Source organism: Equus asinus, chromosome 4, assembly GCF_041296235.1.
Source record: "Equus asinus isolate D_3611 breed Donkey chromosome 4, EquAss-T2T_v2, whole genome shotgun sequence".
NCBI classification, from domain to species: domain Eukaryota; kingdom Metazoa; phylum Chordata; class Mammalia; order Perissodactyla; family Equidae; genus Equus; species Equus asinus.
The window spans coordinates 109,469,105-109,489,537 of record NC_091793.1 but is presented as its reverse complement, the minus strand read 5'-3'; the positions used below and the strand labels follow the sequence as shown (position 1 = coordinate 109,489,537).

The 20,433-nt window shown below is 37.3% G+C and overlaps 1 protein-coding gene across 7 annotated transcripts in view; it reads right to left on the bottom strand.

Moving 5' to 3' along the window:
- Nucleotides 1–20,433, bottom strand: part of UBR3 (ubiquitin protein ligase E3 component n-recognin 3) — a 229,898-nt gene that overhangs the window by 73,828 nt on the left and 135,637 nt on the right. For all 7 annotated transcript variants that reach the window (XR_011502861.1, XM_070508074.1, XM_070508076.1 and 4 more), the window contains 2 exons: nt 15,879–16,012; nt 4,309–4,419 (listed from right to left, as the gene is read on the bottom strand). Coding sequence is in view for 6 of the 7 variants with exons in the window: in XM_070508074.1 (XP_070364175.1) it covers nt 4,309–4,419; nt 15,879–16,012 (245 nt within the window). In the remaining variant the exon portion in view is untranslated. The remainder of the gene's footprint in view (nt 1–4,308; nt 4,420–15,878; nt 16,013–20,433) is intronic.

Genomic DNA, 20,433 nt, shown 5'->3' with positions numbered 1-20,433 from the left:
ATGAAGATAATATGAAGGTTAAAAGACAAAAGTACTAAAACTACCTGTTTCAATGATAAAAGGGTAATGGATAGACACACACAAAACAAGAGATCAGATATGATTTCAAAAAGATACAATGTGGAGCCAGCCCCAGGGTTTTGCTGGTTCGGATCCTGGGCACAGACATGGCACCATTCATCAGGTCACATTGAGGCAGCATCCCACATAGCACAACCAGAAGGACCTACAAGTAGAATATACAACTATGTACTGGGGAGCTTTGGGGAAAAAGAAAAAAAAAAAAGAAAATTGGCAACAGATGTTAGCTCAGGTGCCAATCTTTGAAAAATAAAATAAAATGTGGGAAGAGGGTAGTAAAACAGTAGAGCTTTTAGAAAGAGGTCAAGCTAAAGAGACTATCAACTCAATATAGGTTGCTAGATATATAGAATATTATATAGGAACCTCACGGTAACCACAAACCAGAAACCTATGATAAGTAAACTAATGAGTAAGAGGAAAGAAATCAAACATATTACTAAAGAAAGCCATCAAACCACAAAGGAAGAGAGCAAGAGAAGAATAAAGGTTCAGAGAAGAACTACTAAAACATGCAAAAAAAGTAACAAAATGGCAATAAATACATTTTTGTCAATGGCTACTTTAAATGTCAGTGGACTAAACACTCCAATCAAAAGGCATAGGGTGGCCAATTGGATAAAAAAAATAAGACCCATATATATGCTGCATACAAGAGACACACTTCAGACCTAAAGACACTCACAAACTGAAAGTGAAAGGATGGAAAAAGATACTCCATGCAAATGGCAAAGAACAGAAAGCAGGGGTTACAATACTTGTATCAGACAAAATAGACTTTAAAACAAAAACTGTAACAAGAGACAAAAAAGGGCACTACAGAATGATAAAGGGAACGATCCAACAAGAGGATATAACACTTATAAGTATCTATGCACCCAAAATAGGAGCACCTAAATATATAAAGCAATTATTAACAGACGTAAAAGGAGAAATAGTAACACAATAATAATAGGGGACTTTAATGCACCTAAAGGAACTGGAAAAAAAAAAAGAACAAACAAAGCCCCAAATCAGCAGAAGGAAAGAAATAATAAAAATCAGAGCAGAAATAAACAAAATAGACACTAAAAAAAAAAAAAGAAAAATTAATGAAACCAAACACTGGTTCTTTGAAAACATAAAGAAAATTGGCAAACCTTTGGCTAGACTCACCAAGAAAAAAAGAGAGAAGGCTCAAACAAATAAAATCAGAATGAAAGAGGGGAAATAAGAATGGATACCTCAGAAATACAAAAGATTAAAGAGAATACTATGAAAAGCTATATGCCAACAAATTTGATAATCTAGAAAAAATGGATAAATACTTAGAACCAGACAACCTTCCAAAACTGGATCAAGAAGATGTAGAGAATTTGAATAGACCAATCACCAGTAAAGAGATCGAAACAGTAATCAAAAACCTCCCAAAAAATAAAAGTCCAGGACCAGATGGCTTCCCTGGTGAATTCTACCAAACATTCAAAGAAGAGTTAATACCTATCCTTCTCAAATTCTTCCAAAAAACTGAAGAGGAAGGGAAGCTTCCTAACTCCTTCTACAAAGCCAACATTATCCTGATACCCAAACCAGACAAGGGCAACACAAAAAAAGAAAATAACAGGTCAGTATCACTGATGAACAATGATGCAAAAATCCTCAACAAAATACTAGCAAATAGAATACAACAACACATTAAAAAGATCATACATGATGATCAAGTGGGTTTTATTCCAGGGATGCAGGGATGGTTCAACATCCACAAATCAATCAACATGATACACCACATTAACAAAATGAAGAATAAAAATCACATGATCATCTCAATAGATACAGAGAAAGCATCTGACAAGATACAGCAACCATTTATGATAAAAACTCTAAATAAAATGGGTATAGAAGGAAAATACCTCAACATAAGAAAGGCTATATATGACAAACCCACAGCTAACATCATTCTCAGTGGACAAAAACTGAAAGCTATCCCTCTAAGAACAGGAACCAGACAAGGATGCCCACTTTCACCACTCTTATTTAACATAATATTGGAAGTCCTAGCCAGTGCAATCAGGCAAGAAAAAGAAATAAGAGGGATATAAATTGGAAAAGAAGAAGTGAAACTGTCACTATGTGCAGACAACATGATTTTATGTATAGAAAACCCTAAAGAAGACGCTAAAAAACTTTTAGAAATAATAAATGAATACAGTCAAGTCACAGGATACAAAATCAACATATAAAAATCAGCTGTGTTTCTACATACTAACAACAAAGTAGCAGAAAGAGAAATTAAGAATACAATCCCATTTACAACTGCAATAAAAAGAATAAAATGCCTGGGGATAAACTTAACCAAAGAGGTGAAAGATCTGTACACCAAAAACTATAAAACATTGTTTAAAGAAGTTGAAGAAGACAGAAAGAAATGGAAAGATATTCTGTGCTCTTGGATTGGAAGAATTAACATAGTTAAAATGTCCATACTTCCTAAAGAAATCTATAGATTCAATGCAATCCCGATCGAAGTCCCAACAACATTTTTCACAGAAATACAACAAAGAATCCTAAAATTTATATGGAACAAGAAAAGATTCCAAATAGCCAAAGGAATCCTGAGGAAAAAGAACAAAGCTGGAGGTGTCATACTCCCTGATTTCAAAATATACTACAAATCCATAGTAACCAAAACAGTACGGTACTGGCACAAAAACAGACACACAGATCAATGGGACAGAATTGAGAGCCCAGAAATAAACCCACACATATATGGACAGCTAATTTTCGGCAAGAGAGCCAAGAGCATACAATGGAGAAAGGAGAGTCTCTTAATAAATGGTGTTGGGAAAAGTGGACAGCCACATGTAAACGAATGAAAGTAGACCATTACCTTACACCATCCACAAAAATCAACTCAAAATGGATTAAAGACTTGAATGTAAGACCTGAAACCATGAAACTTCTAGAAGAAAACATAGGCAGTACGTTCTTTGACATCAGTCTTAGAAGCATATTTTCAAGTACCATGTGTGACTGGGCAAGGGAAACAAGAAAAAAGAAACAAATGGCACTACGTCAAACTAAAAAGCTTCTGCACAGCAAAGGAAACCATCAACAAAATGAAAAAGACAGCCTAACAATTGGAAGAAGATATTTGCAAACCATATATCAGATAAGGGGTTAATATCCAAAATACATAAAGAACACATACATCTCAACAACAAAAAAACTATCAACCCAATTAACAAATGGGCAAACAATCTGAACAGAGATTTCTCCAAAGAAGATATACAGATGGCCAATAGGCGCATGAAAACATGTTCAACATCATTAACTATCAGGGAAATGCAAATCAAAACTACAATGAGATATCACCTCACTCTGGTCAGAATAGCTATAATTAACAAGACAGGAAATAAGTGTTGGAGAGGATGTGGAGAGAAGGGAACCCTTGTAAACTGCTGGTGGGAGTGTAAACTGGTGCAGCCACTATGAAAAACAGTATGGAGTTTCCTCAGAAAATTAAGAATAGATCTACCATACGATCCAGCTATTCCACTGCTGGATATTTATTCAAAGAACTAGAAAACACTAATGCATAAAGATACATGCACCCCTATGTTCACTGCAGCATTATACACAATAGCCAAGACTTGGAAGCAACCTAGGTGCCCACCAAGGGACGAATGGATAAAGAAGATGTGGTATATACATAATGGACTACTACTCAGTCATAAGAAATGATGAAGTCCCGCCATTTATGAAAACACAGATGGACGTTGAGGGTATTATGCTAAGTGAAGTAAGTCAGAGAGAGAAAGTCAAATACCATATGATCTCACTCATAAGTAGAAGATAAAAACAACGACAAACAAACACATAGCAACAGAGACTGGATTGATGGTTACCAGAGGGGAGGGGGGAGGGTGAAAGGGTGATTAAGCACACTGGTGTGGTGATGGATTTTAATTAGTCTTTGGGTGGTGAACATGATGTAATCTACACAGAATTTGAAATATATTACAATGTACATCTGAAAGTTATATAATGTTATAATTCAATGTTACTGCAATAAAATAAGTTTAAAAAGAAATTAAATCCTTGAAGTTGAAGAGGCCAAGGAATTATGAGGCTCGATAGCTCAAATGGCAATCAAAGTCACCCAAGATGAACTGGCATGTATACACTGTAAAAACATTTACTACCTGGAAAGATACATACACTTTCATGAAAATGTTTCAGTCAACTTACCCGTAATGATTCCATGTAAGATTTATGACAATCTATATGTAATGTGTGGCCACAGGTCTGCACATAAACACCTCCTTCCCAGCCAATTGATACTGCCAAGAGACAAGAACTCTTAAAAAAAAAAAAAAAGACAAAATACAATTAATTTTAAAGACGTATAAACAAATTTAAATATATTCACATAAAGTTCTACATGATCTCAAATTGTTATACTAATGTGGAGTTCGTATTTTTGTGATATAAAGTAACACCTAACTAGACAGCTCTAAGGCACTATCTTTAAACTTGGAACACCATGAATTTTTAGTTTCCAAACATCTATGCTCATAATGACAGAGAATAATCATGAATTAACCTCTCTGAGCCATTAAATATAAGCTCTCGAAATCATACTGTAATTCAGTGTGAACTATACTGCTATTGTTTTACCTGTCCTTTGTGGTACTTAATCTCTCTGTGACATCTGACATGAAGAACTTCCTTCGTAAAGTGACTACTTCCCTCCGGCTTCCATTTGGTGTTGGCCTCCTTCTAAGACTCTTCTTCTTTGCCTGCCCCTTCAAGGTTTATATCCCTCAAGGTTCTGTTCTTAGTGCTACTCCCTTCTCATTAATAGTATCCTCCTGAGTGATTTAATCAGCAATTTTCAACTACCTTCCAAGCCCAGATCTCTTGCCTGAGTGCAAGATACAAACACTGAGCCGCCAACCAGAAATCTCCAGTTTGATGTCCCTCAGATAACATAAAATCAATGTATCAAATACTTGTCATTTTCTCCATGAATCTTTCTTTTCCCCTTGGTTTAAAAACTCCAAAATCTATTTAGTCCCCAAATAAGAAAATTAACAGTTACTCTACATCATACCATTTTCTTCACACCACAGTCTTAGTTCCCAAACCATATGGATTCTATCTCCTAATTAACCCATGATTTTGGCCTCTCCTCTTCATTCCCACTATAACATTCAAGTCTGTATCATTTGCTGTGGGGGTTCTTAAAGTTTCTTAACTGGTCTCCTTGACTCCAGTTTCTTCTCTTCATGATGCATCCTCCAAATGTCTTTCTAAAGTACAAATTCGGTCATAAGAATAACCAAAAAATTGTCTTAACATTTATAAGGTTTTAATATAATATACAATAAAGAAGGGACCTAGATTATATAAGCAAACTACATATCCTTTTCAAATTTGTTTTATAAGTGAATTATTTTCATTTCTTCTTTCTCTTAAATCTCTAGCTTCTCTGCTAATTCCTTCCTTTCAACCTACAAACAGGCTTAGATTTTTCCTCCTAAAATAATTTTCCTTCAATTTTCACTTGGCCTCTGTCAAACAGCAACTGGTCTGAACTTGAGTTCATCTTGTAGAGTCTGCAGTAAACAGATGGCCAAGCCAGAGCAGTATCAGGCACCAGGTCTAACATGAGTGACAGCATATAACGAAAGACTTGAGAGCCATCAAAACTGAGTAAATCTTTAAATTTTATTTTTAATTGGAAAGAAATTTATACATTATAATGTAAGATGACCAAATCATCTTTAAACAATAGTAAACAAAGTTCCAATATTAAATCAAGACTCTTCATGAGCATTTGAAAGCATGTGAAAATAATACACAGCACACTTGCCAGGCGATTTAAAGATGTGCAGCAGCACAGATCAAATACTCACAGCAGGCAAGCTGGCTTTTACTGCTGCAAATCAGAAAAACAACAGGAGGCCTGCTCATCTCTGTTTTACATTTTGGAGCTGCTTGAAGCAGAAGCTGATTTTGGTGTTAGATCATTTTAGAATGGTTGGTAGTCTGTTAAAAAACAAGCTGCTCTCTTTGGCAATGTATTATAAAAATGTAATTAATCTTTCTTTCTAATAAAAGCAGTTAGCTCTTAAAACTGAAAATAGTAAGTCATTTGTCTATATAACTGTTAGATGTCTTATTTGAATCTGCTAGATTCAAAAAAAGCAGGAAAACATTCCCCAGTATGACACTATTATTTTAGGAAGACTTCAAAGATGTACCACCACTGTGCTAAGTGGTTAACATTGAATCTTCGCAACCTCAATATTTATTAAAACCCCTTACAGTAAGTGGTGCTAGCCCTTTTTACATAAAAGGAATGGAAAGTCTACCAAGATCACTCAGTTATAAGCGGTACAGTCCAAGTTCAAACCTAAGTCTATCTGACTGCAAAGCTCTGGTTCCCTCCCTACTGTGTCATCTTTCTCATACATAGCACTTCCAGTTTCAATAGTAAACGTACTGTCTTCCATGACTAAATTCTGTATGTCAACTCTGTAAAATGCATTCATTTGATCTGAAAAGAGCAGAATCTACACAGACTAATTCTATAATCAGTATCAGTGCCCACTGATAGTAACTCTTCTGCCTATACAGTCTACATGGCTACAAAACTCTGGTACTTTATGCTAGAGTAATTCAGTAAGAAATCCAGTAAGCATCTACAACACACATAGCATGTAGTAGTCCCTGAGGAGATTGTAAAACAAGTGTAAGAAACAACCCTAGACCTCCAGAGGCATACACTCCAGGGAGCATACCACATATACATAAAACAACCATTATGAGGAGAAAGATCCAAGATGGCGCCGTGAGTAGTCCTCTTTGTCTCTCGCCCTTCGAGTCTACAATTATTTGGACACTTATTGGTTGACAAAGGATATCCAGACAGCATCTCAGGACGTCTGAGACACCCACGCGACTATACATCGGAAGGCGGACGGACTTTCCTCCGGGAGGATGTGGAAATAGGTGAAAACTCTCCGACCCCGACGGGCAGCCTAATACCCGCAAGCGGCTTTCTTCCAACGGACGCCCCCAGAGGATCCACACACATCTAGGGCAGGAGCGAGAACACAACAGAGGAGCAACGGTGGAAACAGGTGACCAGAACCCTACCTAAACCCCCCGCAATTAGTCCTAAACGCAGAGGGAAACTTTGAGGTTGCACACCTGAGCCCGCGGGGAGAGGCTCTCACCGCCATTGGCGGGGAGACCCAGCCTGGTGCTCAAGGCGCCCGGAGGGTCCCAGAGAGAGTCATGGAGGGTACGGAGGTCTCCCAGCTGCCATTGCCCGCCCCGTGGGTCTAGGGATTGCCGGAGATCTCGGAGAGGACCGGGGCGGGTGGAACTTTCAAAGGCCAGTTCTGCGACCCGGAGGGGAAGCGCCGGAGCTCCGCCTGGGCAGCAGACAAAACTCTCTGTCTGCCGTTAGCAGAGGGGCCACGCCCAGCATTCAGGGCTCCCGGGAGAGGCCCGGAGAGAAGCCCAGAGGGCGGGGCGACCCCCAGCTGCCGTTGCCCGCCCCGTGAGACTAGGGATTGCCGGAGATCTCGGAGAGGACTGGGGCTGGAGAGAGTTCCAGTGACCCAGCTTAGTAGCCTAGGGGGAAACCCTACAGGCTCACAGCAGCCTTAGGGAAAGCCTCTGCACAGCACCAGTAGAAGGCACCAGCCGCCAGCCACAAGGCTGGAAGACCCCAGGGCAAAAGCAGCATAGCTAGGTGTACTAACCACAGACTGTAGAAGATGCCAATAGCTCTCCTGCGACCCATAGAGGACAAGTGATATTCGGTGGGTGCTGACAGCAACGGAGCGACAAATATAAGTGATCCCACCCCTGGCCGCTGGAAAAGCCCATAACACCGTTGCAGACCCCAAGGAGAGAGCACATCTAGGTGGGCTGCAACAGTAGGCACCTGCAGCCTGAAGCCCCCCTGTGACGGCCCCCACGGCAGAGGAGGGAATCCAAAGGGCCACTGTGGCTACGAAGAGGGGCCCAGGACCAGTTAGCAACTACGGACAGGGTTCCTGGTTGGTGAAGTATAAACAGCTGCTCCCCCCACCGCAGCAGCTGAAACAAGTGAAAGGAGCAACTAAACTCTATCTCCATGCGGAGGCACAAATCAACAACATCAAGCAATATGAACAAATACATTAAATCTCCAGAACAGAAAGAAAGTAACAAATACACAGAAAACAATCCCAAAGAAAATGAGATATATAACCTAAATGATGATGACTTCAAAACAGCCATCATTAAGATTCTCAATGAGTTAAGAGAGAATTCTGACCGATGACTCAACGAGTTCAGGAGCTATGTCACAAAAGAGTTTGATACGATAAAGAAGAACCAAACAGAAATATTGGAAATGAAGAACACAATAGAGGAGATTAAGAAAAATCTAGATGCTCTGAACAGTAGGGCCGATAATATGGAGGAAAGAATTAGCAATTTGGAAGATGGCAATATAGAATTGTTGCAGGCAGAGGAGGAGAGAGAAGCAAGACTTAAAAGAAATGAAGAAACTCTCCGAGAATTATCAGACACAATTAGGAGATGCAGCGTAAGGATTATAGGTATACCAGAGGGAGAAGAGAAGGAGAAAGGGGCAGAAAACCTATTCAAAGAAATAATGGCTGAGAACTTCCCAAATCTGGTGAGGGAGATGGATCTTCAGGTGACAGAAGCCAATAGATCTCCAAACTTTATCAATGCAAGAAGACCAACTCCACGGCATATAGTAGTGAAGCTAGCAAAAGTCAATGACAAGGAGAAAATATTAAGGACAGCCAGGCAAAAGAAACTAACCTACAAAGGAACCCCCATCAGGCTATCAGATTTCTCAGCAGAAACTTTACAGGCTAGAAGAGAGTGGAATGATATATTCAAAAATCTGAAGGACAAAAATCTACAGCCGAGAATACTCTACCCAGCGAAAATATCCTTCAAATACGATGGAGAAATAAAAACTTTCCCAGATAAACAAAAATTAAGGGAGTTCATTGCCACAAAACCTCCTCTTCAGGAAATCCTCAGGAAAACCCTCATTCCTGAAAAATCCAAAAAAGGAAAGGGGCTACAAAACCAAGAGCAGAGGAGATAAGTAGAAGGACAACAACAGAGAGTAGCAGCTCTACATCAGAACAGATTAAACCATGGGACGAGAAACAAAGGAAACTGAAGAAAACTGGAAAACAAGACACAAAATGGGAGTGGTAGGCCCCCACGTCTCAATAATCACTCTAAATGTAAATGGATTGAACTCCCCAATCAAAAGACACAGAGTGGCAGGATGGATCAAAGAACAAGATCCAACAATATGCTGCCTCCAGGAAACACACCTCAGCCCCAAAGACAAACACAGACTCAGAGTGAAGGGATGGAGAACAATACTCCAAGCTAATAATGAACAAAAGAAAGCAGGTGTCGCTATACTAATATCAGACAAGGTAGATTTCAAAGCAAAACAGATAAAGAAAGACAAAGAGGGACACTATATAATGATAAAAGGGACTCTCCACCAAGAAGACATAACACTTATAAATATATACGCACCCAACACAGGAGCACCAAAATTTGTAAAGCAACTCTTAATGGAACTAAAAGAAGACATCAACAACAATACAATAATAGTAGGGGACCTCAACACACCATTAACACCAATGGACAGAACATCCAGACAGAAAATCAACAAGGAAATAATAGAATTAAATGAAAAGTTAGACCAGATGGACTTAATAGATATATATAGAACACTTCATCCAAAAACAGCAGGTTACACATTCTTCTCAAGTGCACATGGGACATTCTCAAGGATTGACCATATTTTGGGAACCAAAGCAAACATCAATAAATACAAGAGAGTTGAAATAATATCAAGCATCTTTTCTGATCATAACCCTATTAAACTAGAAATCAACTACAAGAAAAAAGCAGAGAAAGGTGCAAAAATGTGGAGACTAAACAACACGCTTCTCAACAAACAATGGATCATTGAAGAAATTAAAGAAGAAATCAAATATTATCTGGAGACCAATGAAAATGAGAACACGACATATCAAATCATTTGGGATGCAGCAAAAGCAGTCCTAAGAGGGAAATTCATCGCAATACAGGCTCACCTCACTAAACAAGAAAAAGCTCACGTAAGCAACCTCAAACGACACCTAACAGAACTAGAAAAAGAAGAACAAACAAAGCCCAGAGTCAGTAGAAGGAGGGAAATAATAAAAATAAGAGCAGAAATAAACGATATTGAAACAAAAAAGACAATAGAAAGGATCAATGAAACAAAGAGTTGGTTCTTCGAAAGAATTAACAAAATTGACAAACCTTTAGCCACACTCACCAAGAAAAGAAGAGAGAAATCGCAAATTAATAAAATCAGGAATGACAGAGGAGAAATCACAACAGATACCAATGAAATACAAGAGATCATAAGAGAATACTATGAAAAACTATATGCCAACAAATTGAACAACCTGGAAGAAATGGACAAATTCCTAGACTCCTACAATCTCCCCAAACTGAATCAGGAAGAAATGGAGAATCTGAATAGACCAATCACAAGTAAGGAAATAGAAACGGTAATCAAAAACCTCCCCAAAAACAAGAGTCCAGGACCAGACGGCTTCTCTGGAGAATTCTACCAAACATTCAAAGAAGACTTAATGCTTATTCTCCTCAAACTGTTCCAGAAAATTGAGAAAGATGGAGAACTCCCTAACACATTCTATGAAGCCAACATCACTCTCATCCCCAAACCTGACAAGGACAACACAAAGAAGGAGAACTACAGGCCGATATCACTGATGAACATAGATGCAAAAATCCTCAACAAAATTTTGGCAAACCGATTACAGCAATACATCAAAAAGATTATACACCATGATCAAGTGGGATTTATACCAGGGACACAGGGATGGTTCAACATCCGCAGGTCAATCAACGTGATACACTACATCAACAAAATGAAAAACAAAAACCACATGATCATCTCAATAGATGCAGAGAAAGCATTCGACAAGATCCAACACCCATTTATGATAAAAACCCTCAGTAAAATGGGTATAGAAGGAAAGTACCTCAGCATAATAAAGGCCATATATGATAGACCCACAGCCAACATCATACTCAATGGACAAAAGCTGAAAGCCATCCCTCTGAGGACAGGAACAAGACAAGGGTGCCCACTTTCACCACTCCTATTCAACATAGTACTGGAGGTGCTGGCCAGAGCAATTCGGCAGGAAAAAGAAATAAAAGGAATCCAAATACGTAACGAAGAAGTAAAACTCTCGTTGTTTGCAGACGACATGATCTTATACATAGAAAACCCCAAAGAATCCACAGAAAAACTATTAGAAATAATCAACAACTACAGCAAAGTAGCAGGGTATAAAATTAACGTGCATAAATCAGTAGCATTTCTATACACTAACAATAAACTAACAGAAAAAGAACTCAAGAACTCTATCCCATTCACAATCGCAACGAAAAGAATAAAATACCTTGGGATAAACTTAACCAAGGAAGTGAAGGATCTATACAATGAAAACTACAAGACTTTCTGGAAAGAAATAGGCGATGACATAAAGAGATGGAAAAACATTCCTTGCACATGGATTGGAAGAATAAACATAGTTAAAATGTCCATACTACCTAAAGCAATATACAGATTCAATGCTATCCCAATCAGAATCCCAAGAACATTCTTCACAGAAATTGAACAAACAATCCTAAAATTCATATGGGGGAACAAAAGACCGCGAATTGCTAAAGCAATCCTGAGCAAGAAAAACAAAGCCGGCGGAATCACAATCCCCGATTTCAAAACATACTACAAAGCTACAGTGATCAAAACAGCATGGTACTGGTACAAAAACAGGTCCACAGATCAATGGAACAGAATTGAAAGCCCAGAGATAAAACCACACATCTATGGACAGCTAATCTTCGACAAAGGAGCAGAGGGCCTACAATGGAGAAAAGAAAGTCTCTTCAACAAATGGTGCTGGGAAAACTGGACAGCCACATGCAAAAGATTGAAAATCGACCATTCTTTTTCACCACACACCAAAATAAACTCAAAATGGATCAAAGACCTAAAGATTAGGCCTGAGACATTAAGTCTTTTGGAAGAGAATATAGGCAGTACACTCTTTGACATCAGTTTCAAAAGAATCTTTTCGGACACTGTAACTCCTCAGTTGAGGGAAACAATAGAAAGAATAAACAAATGGGACTTCATCAGACTAAAGAGCTTCTTCAAGGCAAGGGAAAACAGGATTGAAACAAAAAAACAGCTCACTAATTGGGAAAAAATATTTACAAGCCACTTATCCGACAAAGGGTTAATCTCCATAATATACAAAGAACTCACACTGCTTAACAACAAAAAAACAAACAACCCGATCAAAAAATGGGCAGAGGACATGAACAGACATTTCTCAAAAGAAGATATGAATATGGCCAATAGACACATGAAAAGATGTTCATCATCGCTAATCATCAGGGAAATACAAATCAAAACTACACTAAGATATCACCTTACCCCCGTTAGATTGGCAAAAACATCCAAAACCAAGAACGACAAATGTTGGAGAGGTTGTGGAGAAAGAGGAACCCTCATACACTGTTGGTGGGAATGCAAACTGGTACAGCCACTATGGAAAACAGTATGGAGATTTCTCAAAAAGTTAAAAATAGAAATACCCTATGACCCAGCCATCCCATTACTGGGTATCTATCCTAAGAACCTGATATCAGATATCTCAAGAGTCCGTTGCACCCCTATGTTCATCACAGCATTATTTACAATAGCCAAGACGTGGAACCAGCCTACATGCCCAGAAACTGATGATTAGATAAAGAAGATGTGGTATATATACACAATGGAATACTACTCAGCCATAAAAAAAGACGAAATTGGCCCATTCACAACAACGTGGATGGACCTCGAGGGCATTATGTTAAGCGAAATAAGTCAGTCAGAGAAAGACGAACTCTATATGACTCCACTCATAGGTGGAAATTAGTATATTGAGAAGGAGATCTGATCGGTGGTTACCAGGGAAAAGGGGGGGTGGGGGGAGGGTACGGAGGGGGAAGTGGTGTAGTGTACCCACAACATGACTAACAAAAATGTACAACTGAAATCTCACAAGGTTGTAATCTATCATAACATTAATAAAAAAAAAACAAAAAAAAACCATTATGAAAGTACAGTCATGTGCTACATGATGTTTTGGTCCACAATGGTCCGCATACATGACAGTGCTCCCATAAGATTAGTCCCACATAGCCTAGGTGTGTAGGCTATGCCATCTAGGTTTGTATAAGTAGTGCAGGGGAGGAAGAAATTTTCCTCTACCCTTCTAGGTTCTTCTGGCAGGTCTAAGAATTAAATTGACATGAAACAGACTAACAAGAAGAAAAACAAAAGTTTAATAACATGTATACAGAGGAGAAACCCAGGAAAACCGAGTAACTCATCAAAATGGGCAAAGCCCTCATCTTAAATACCATCCTCAGCTAAAGACAAAAGATGTTGGGGGTGGGGAGAGTCAGGGACTTCAAAGGGAAGGAAGGCAATTCACAGGTAGGTGAAAAGGAGCAAATGTTTGGAAAACAAGTGGTTTTTTGGAGACACAGAAACAGAAGAACACAGAGGGGAGCCCAACAAACAGATTTTTCTAGTTCCTTCCTGTCTACCACCTACTTCGTGTTATGCCAAGGTGATAGCTTGCTTACAGAGACAAGGTTTTTTTTAATCTAAATTCTTTTAGCCAATTAAACAGGAGGTAACAAGAAAAACTTTGAGTCTTTTGTTTCTTAAAAATAATCAGCCTGAAATGTCCTCATGTTAAAGAGATACATTTTAGGTGGCAAATATTGTTCCTCTTCAGTACACTCTATGATGTTCACTTTATGTTGCATTTCTCAGAATATATCCTCATCAAGTGACACATGACTGTACACAAAAGTATTAATGTAGAAATAAAATCTCACAATCACTAACAAAAACACAACAGAGATTCAGTCCAGTTTAGAGCCTTTTTACAAAGAAGATTTTTTTTCTAGAAATGAAATATTATTCTGACTGCAAGAAAGAGATACCTCACTGTTTCTCTCCTTTATTAGATCTCACCTTCCCTCAAAATTATTTTGCTCTTAAGTCTGAGTTATATTTTGATTAAGTTATTTTTCTTTTCTATTTGGCTTTGAGATTCATCTTTTTGATCAATCATTTACTCTAAAGTGATTCAAAATGATAAAATTAAAAGGATTATGGCAAGAAAAAATTCTAAGTAAAATAGCGAGTTTCTGCAAAAGCAGAACTTAGCACATAATTTAATGATTTTCTTCAAAATGAAAATACTTATTGGTACGTAATTAATAAAGTAATATATATATATGCTGCAAAAAATTTGAACAATAAAGAATAAAGAAAAAAGTGTGAAAGTGTATATGTGCATACATATGTACACGTACACACACACACACACAGGCTTCTTTCTCCAAATAATTATAATTTCATTGTAAAGCCTCTGAAAATATATGGAAGCATAGTTCTCATCATCTAACCCAAATTGGCTAATAAGGCCTAACCTGAGCCCTCCTAAATGGGCTAGTTTAAATATTAAAAACACCAATTTACATTTACACTGACCTTTATTATTTACAAAGAGATCTAAAGAAATTTCTAGCCTGGTGGGTTATTGCATGAAAGACCATTACAAGCCCTATTTTCCAGTTGAGGAAATTGAGTCTTAGCTTATTTATTTGGCCAAGCTCATATTGCTAAGAAATGGCAGAATCAGGACCAAACCCCAGTTTTTCTGTTCTGGGATTCTTCCTACTCCACACAACACCCCCCTAACTAGAGCCATCAGCTCCTCCAGAATCCTCAGTCCAGACCATTGAACTACACTCTACTCTGACTCTTATTACTAGGTCAGTTACTGTTTATTCTAATTAAATATTCTGTCTTCCACCTATCCCACTAGTTTCTTCCATTTAAACCAGTGCATTGTGGGCAAGCAAGAATTACATTTGGGAATCTGTCAAGAAAATCATCTCATATAGCTAACTAAAAATAATGCTTTATTTATTTTTTGAGAATTTTAAGTTATTAACATATGTTTACTTAATTCAAGATACAGTAGATCCAAACCCAACAGATCCCATTTGATAATCCACTCAGGAAACATTAAAAGCGGTACAGAAATTATACAAACAAGCTAATGCTGCTGCTACTAAATAAATAAAGTTGATCTTCCCAACACTTTTAACACTAGAGTGCTAGAGCTCCTAGATGCAAAGAGCTGGAAAAAAAAATCTATCAAGTTCACAAGAAACCACGGAAGTCATAAATTAAATCTGCCCTTAATTTACACTTAAAAAGCATCATGAGATTTTATTGTATATCTTTAAAGACGTTAAAAAAGGAGGCAAAAATCTTCATAAAATATTCATGCCACATCTAAAAGTTTTTATAGCGTTAATACTTATTATTCCATTGAATTGAATTTGTATACCTCACGATATTCACCATTTAAAACAAAGGTATTACATTTATAACCTGAAATTTGTATTTATTAACAGATTTCCATTTATTTACTATCTACATATTAATTTTTTCCTAATAGACTTGCAGATTCCAAATCAGAATGATATCTGGCAGGAAAAAAAATACATAAAGTAACACTCCAAAGGGAAATAATCCTCAGTTTTGCAGACAAAAATACTACTCAATAAAGAGTACTTACGTCCTTAAAATAACGCTGCAATAATGAAAGCCTCACGTCATGAACTGCTGCACATGTATCCCAAGGGTAAATCTGCTCTTCTTCAGTGATAGGCAACTTTTTTGGTTCAATGTTGTCACGGCACTGCCCCAAAACTACATTCACAACAGAGAGAAGGGCTCATTAAACCAACATATATATCCGATTCGCAAAGCTACATTAAGTTTTCCACTATTAGAATATTTTTAAAGACCTAAAAACTAAAACGGTATTCCAGTTTTCTCCTACAGAATAGATAAAGCTTCAAATACGCCAATATTTATTTTTTTAAAAAACACTAAAATATGACTATAAACTCATGGATGGATGTCGAATGATTTCCAAAATCTGTCCACTAAAAAAGCCTAGAAGGTATGACTCTCCAGTATCAATAAACTTTATTTCTAAATATATTATTTTTTACTTAAAGGAAACAGATACTTGGATAAAAAGCTGAGTCCAGGGTTGGAAAAAGTGCACGGTGAGCCTGGAACTGTGTGTAATAAAGAGCAAGGAGGTATTCAAACACTGAGGAAGCAGGTCATAAGGACCTAAAGGAGTTCCAGATAACACATTCATTCAAGCAATGAACATCACGTAAAAGAGTAAATTGTTAGAGTCTCAATGTATCATCCCAAAGGTTACCTACCACCTCAACCAAGCGATCAAACTTGGCTGGCATCACCAATAATGGGACAAGCTGTCTCTATGAGCCTCCTGATGTGATGCAATGCAAAGGAACATCATCTGTATAATGCCATTGACAAAAATGTTTAACTTGAATCTAATAATAAGGAAATAATCACACAAATCCAGAAAATGAGACATTCTACAGAAAAACTGAGCTGGACTCTTCAAAATTTTAAAAAGCAGCTGGAGAAACTGTTCTAGATTAAAGGAGACCAACAAGAAATGACTAAATGCAATACGTGATCTTTGGTTGCTTCTTAGATCAAGAAAAGAAAACACCTGCTTTAAAAAATACTGGGACAATTGGGAGAATTTGAACATAGAACATTAGATGCTTTTAATATTAAATTTCTTGGGTATGATAATTTACTGTGGCAATATAAAAGAATATCCTTGTTCTTAGGAGATACATTCTGAAGTATTTAGGGACAAAATGTCATGCTGTCTACAATTTTCTTCTGAAAAGTGTGTGTGTGTGTGTGTGTGTGTGTGTGTAGATGAGAGAGAGAAAAACAAACAGGGCAATTCATTAACAATAAGTGAGTGTAGGTGAAGAGCATTCAACTTTTCTGTATATATAAAACTTTTCAAAACGAAAAGCTAGGGGGAAAGGTATACAGCAAAAGGGGATAAAAACCTAAGATTTTATAACTGTAAAATATCAAAGCACAAAAAAGGGAGTGGGGATATAAACATACAGTGCCACACATTACTATAAGACTCAATATGCATGGGAAAAGCCATTCTTAGGGAAGGGACTATCCGGTGGATCACTGGGGGCCCCAACTTTTGAAGAGACTTATAGCAGCAGCAGCAGAAAGAAGAGACAGAAGCAGGTAGATGCTAGCAACTAAAATATAATTAGTTATGATGTATAATCCTTTTAATATGCTGCTGGATTTGGTTTGCCAGGATTTTCTTGAAGATTTTTACATCTGTATTCATAAGGGATATTGGTCATTCATTTTCTTTTCTCATGATGTCTTTACCTGGCTTTGGTATAACGATAATGCTGGCCTCACAGTATGAATTAGAAAAAAAAAAAAAAAGAGAGGGAATACTTCCTAACAAGTTTGAGAAGGACTGGAGTTAATTCTTTAAATGTTTGGTAGCATCACCAATGAAGCTACCTAGTAATGGGCTTTTATTTGTTGAGAAGTTCTTGATTACTGATTCAATCTCTTTACTTACTTAAAGTCTGTTCAAATTTTCTATTTCTTTGTGAGTAATTTTTGGTAGTCTGTGTGTTTCTAGGAACTTATCCATTTCACCTAGGACATCAAAGTTGCTGGTGCAAAATTGTAACATTCTCTTAGTCTTTTTTATTTGTTAAGGTCTGTAGTAATGTCCCCACTGTCATTTCTGATTTTAGTTATTTGTGTGGTCTCTTTCTTTCTTAGTCAGTCTAGCTAAAAAATTGGTCAATTTTGTTGATATTTTCAAGGAGTCAACTTTTGGTTTAGCTGATTCTCTCTATTGTTTTCCTGTTTTCTATTTCATTTACCTCTGCTTTAATCTTTATTATTTCTTTCCTTCTGCTAGCTTTGGGTTCAGCTTGCTCTTTCTTTTCCAGTTCCTTCAAGTGTAAAGTTGGGTTATTGATTTGGGATCTTCTCTTTTTGATGAGGAAAACTGGCCCTAAGCTAACATCTCTCACTAATCTTCCTCTTTCAGCTTGAGGAAGACTGACCCTGAGCTAACATCTGTGCCAGTCTTCCTCTATTTTGTATGTGGGATGCCACCACAGCATGGCTTGACAAGCAGTGTGTAGGTCTAAGCCCAGGATGTGAACCCATGAACCCCAGGCTGCCAAGCAGAGTATGCAAACTTAATCACTACACCACCGGGCTGGCCTGGACTTCTTTTATGATGTAAGCATTTACAGCTATAAATTTCCCTCTGCACACTGTCATCACTGCATGCCATAGGTTTTGGTATGTTGTGTTTTCATTTTCATTTATCTCAAAGTATTTTCTAATTTCACTTGTAATTTCTTCTTTGACTCATTGGTTGTTTAAGAATGTGTTCCTTAATTTCCACATCTTTGTGAACTTTCCAGTCTTCCTTCTGTTATTGATTTCTAGTTTCATTCTATTGTGGTTGAAGAAGATATCTGAGATGATTTTAATCTCTTTAAATGTATGGAGACTTGTTTTGTGGCCTAATATATGGGCTATCTTGGAGAATGTTCCATGCACAATTGAGAAAAATATGTACTCTACTATTGTTGGATAGAGTGGTCTATAAAAGTTTGTTAGATCTAATTGATTTACAGTATTGCTCAAGTGTTTTATTTCTTTTTTTGATCTTCTTTCTGTCTAGTTTTCTATCTAATAATAAAAGTAGGGCACTGAAGTCTTGACCTATTATTATAAAACTATCAATTTCTCCCTTCAATTCTGTCAATTTTTGCTTCATATATTTTGGGTCTCTGCTGTCTGGTGTGTATGTCTCTAATTGTCATATTTTCTTGAAGGATTGACACATTTATCAACATAAACTAATATCCTTCTTGTCTCTTGTAAAAATTTTTGACTTAAAATCTACTGTGTCTGCTATTAGTATAGCCACTCCAGCTTTCTTTTGTTACTATTTGCATGGAATATCTTTTCTCATCCTTTCACTTTCAACCTATTTGTGTTTTTGGACCTAAAATGTCTCCTACAGAGAGTCTATTCAAGTATTCCTTATCCATTCTGTCAATCTCTGCCTTTTAATTGGAGAGTTTAATGAATTTATATTTCAAGTAATTACTAATTTACAAGGCCTTATTTCTGTCATTTTGCTATTTATTTTCTATATGTTCCTCAATTTGTCCATTACTGCCTTCTTTTGTGATTAATTGAATTTTCTAGCATACCATTTTGATTCCTTGCTTGTCTCTTTTTCTTTTCATTTTCTTTTCTTTTTTAATTTTTTCTTAAGTGGTTACCTTGGGGATTACAATTAACACCTTCACTTTCTAACAATCAAGTTTGAATTAACATCAAGTTAGTTTCAATAGTATACAAAAATCTCTGCTCCTTTATAGCTACACCTCCCCTCCCCTCTCCACCCTTTATGTTTTTATCTGAGTGACTGCATTTTTCTACAGATGAGAACATTGGTACTTGATTTAAAAATCTCAATCTGCAGTTCTTTCAGATTTAGTTCCTTCTTACTACATATATATATATATATATATATATATATATATTTTTTTTTTTTAAGATTTTATTTTTTTCCTTTTTCTTTCCAAAGCCCCCTGGTACATAGTTGTATATTCTTCGTTGTGGGTCCTTCTAGTTGTGGCATGTGGGACGCTGCCTCAGCGTGGCTTGATGAGCAGTGCCATGTCTGCACCCAGGATTCAAACCAACGAAACACTGGGCCACCTCCAGCAGAGCGCGTGGACCCAACCACTCAGCCACGGGGCCAGCCCCTACATCTATTTTTTATAGAACTATGAAGATAAAAACACTGACTTTAACTTTGGACTTTAAATTTTGCAAAGATTATGAGGATTAATAGAATGGAAAGATTACCTAATATTGTATTCTTCTCCTATGGAGAACTGAAGCTCCCAAAATGAGGAATATTTACAACAGGCATTCTGCACAATAGTGAGACGGCATATAAATCAACACCTTTAGACCTTATCACAACTGCTATAAAGGCTCTTGATTTAAGCACTGTTCTGAAGGGTTCCTAATCTAAGGTCTGTAACTCAGCACAAGTCAAATGTTAGACTAAGGGGAGAAAGCATGGGACTTTTCCTTGCTACATGGTTTCAAGAACAAGCCAACAAAGAATCCGTGGATACAAAAAGGATCTAGAGCAACAATCACACCTCGCACCCAGACTGTGG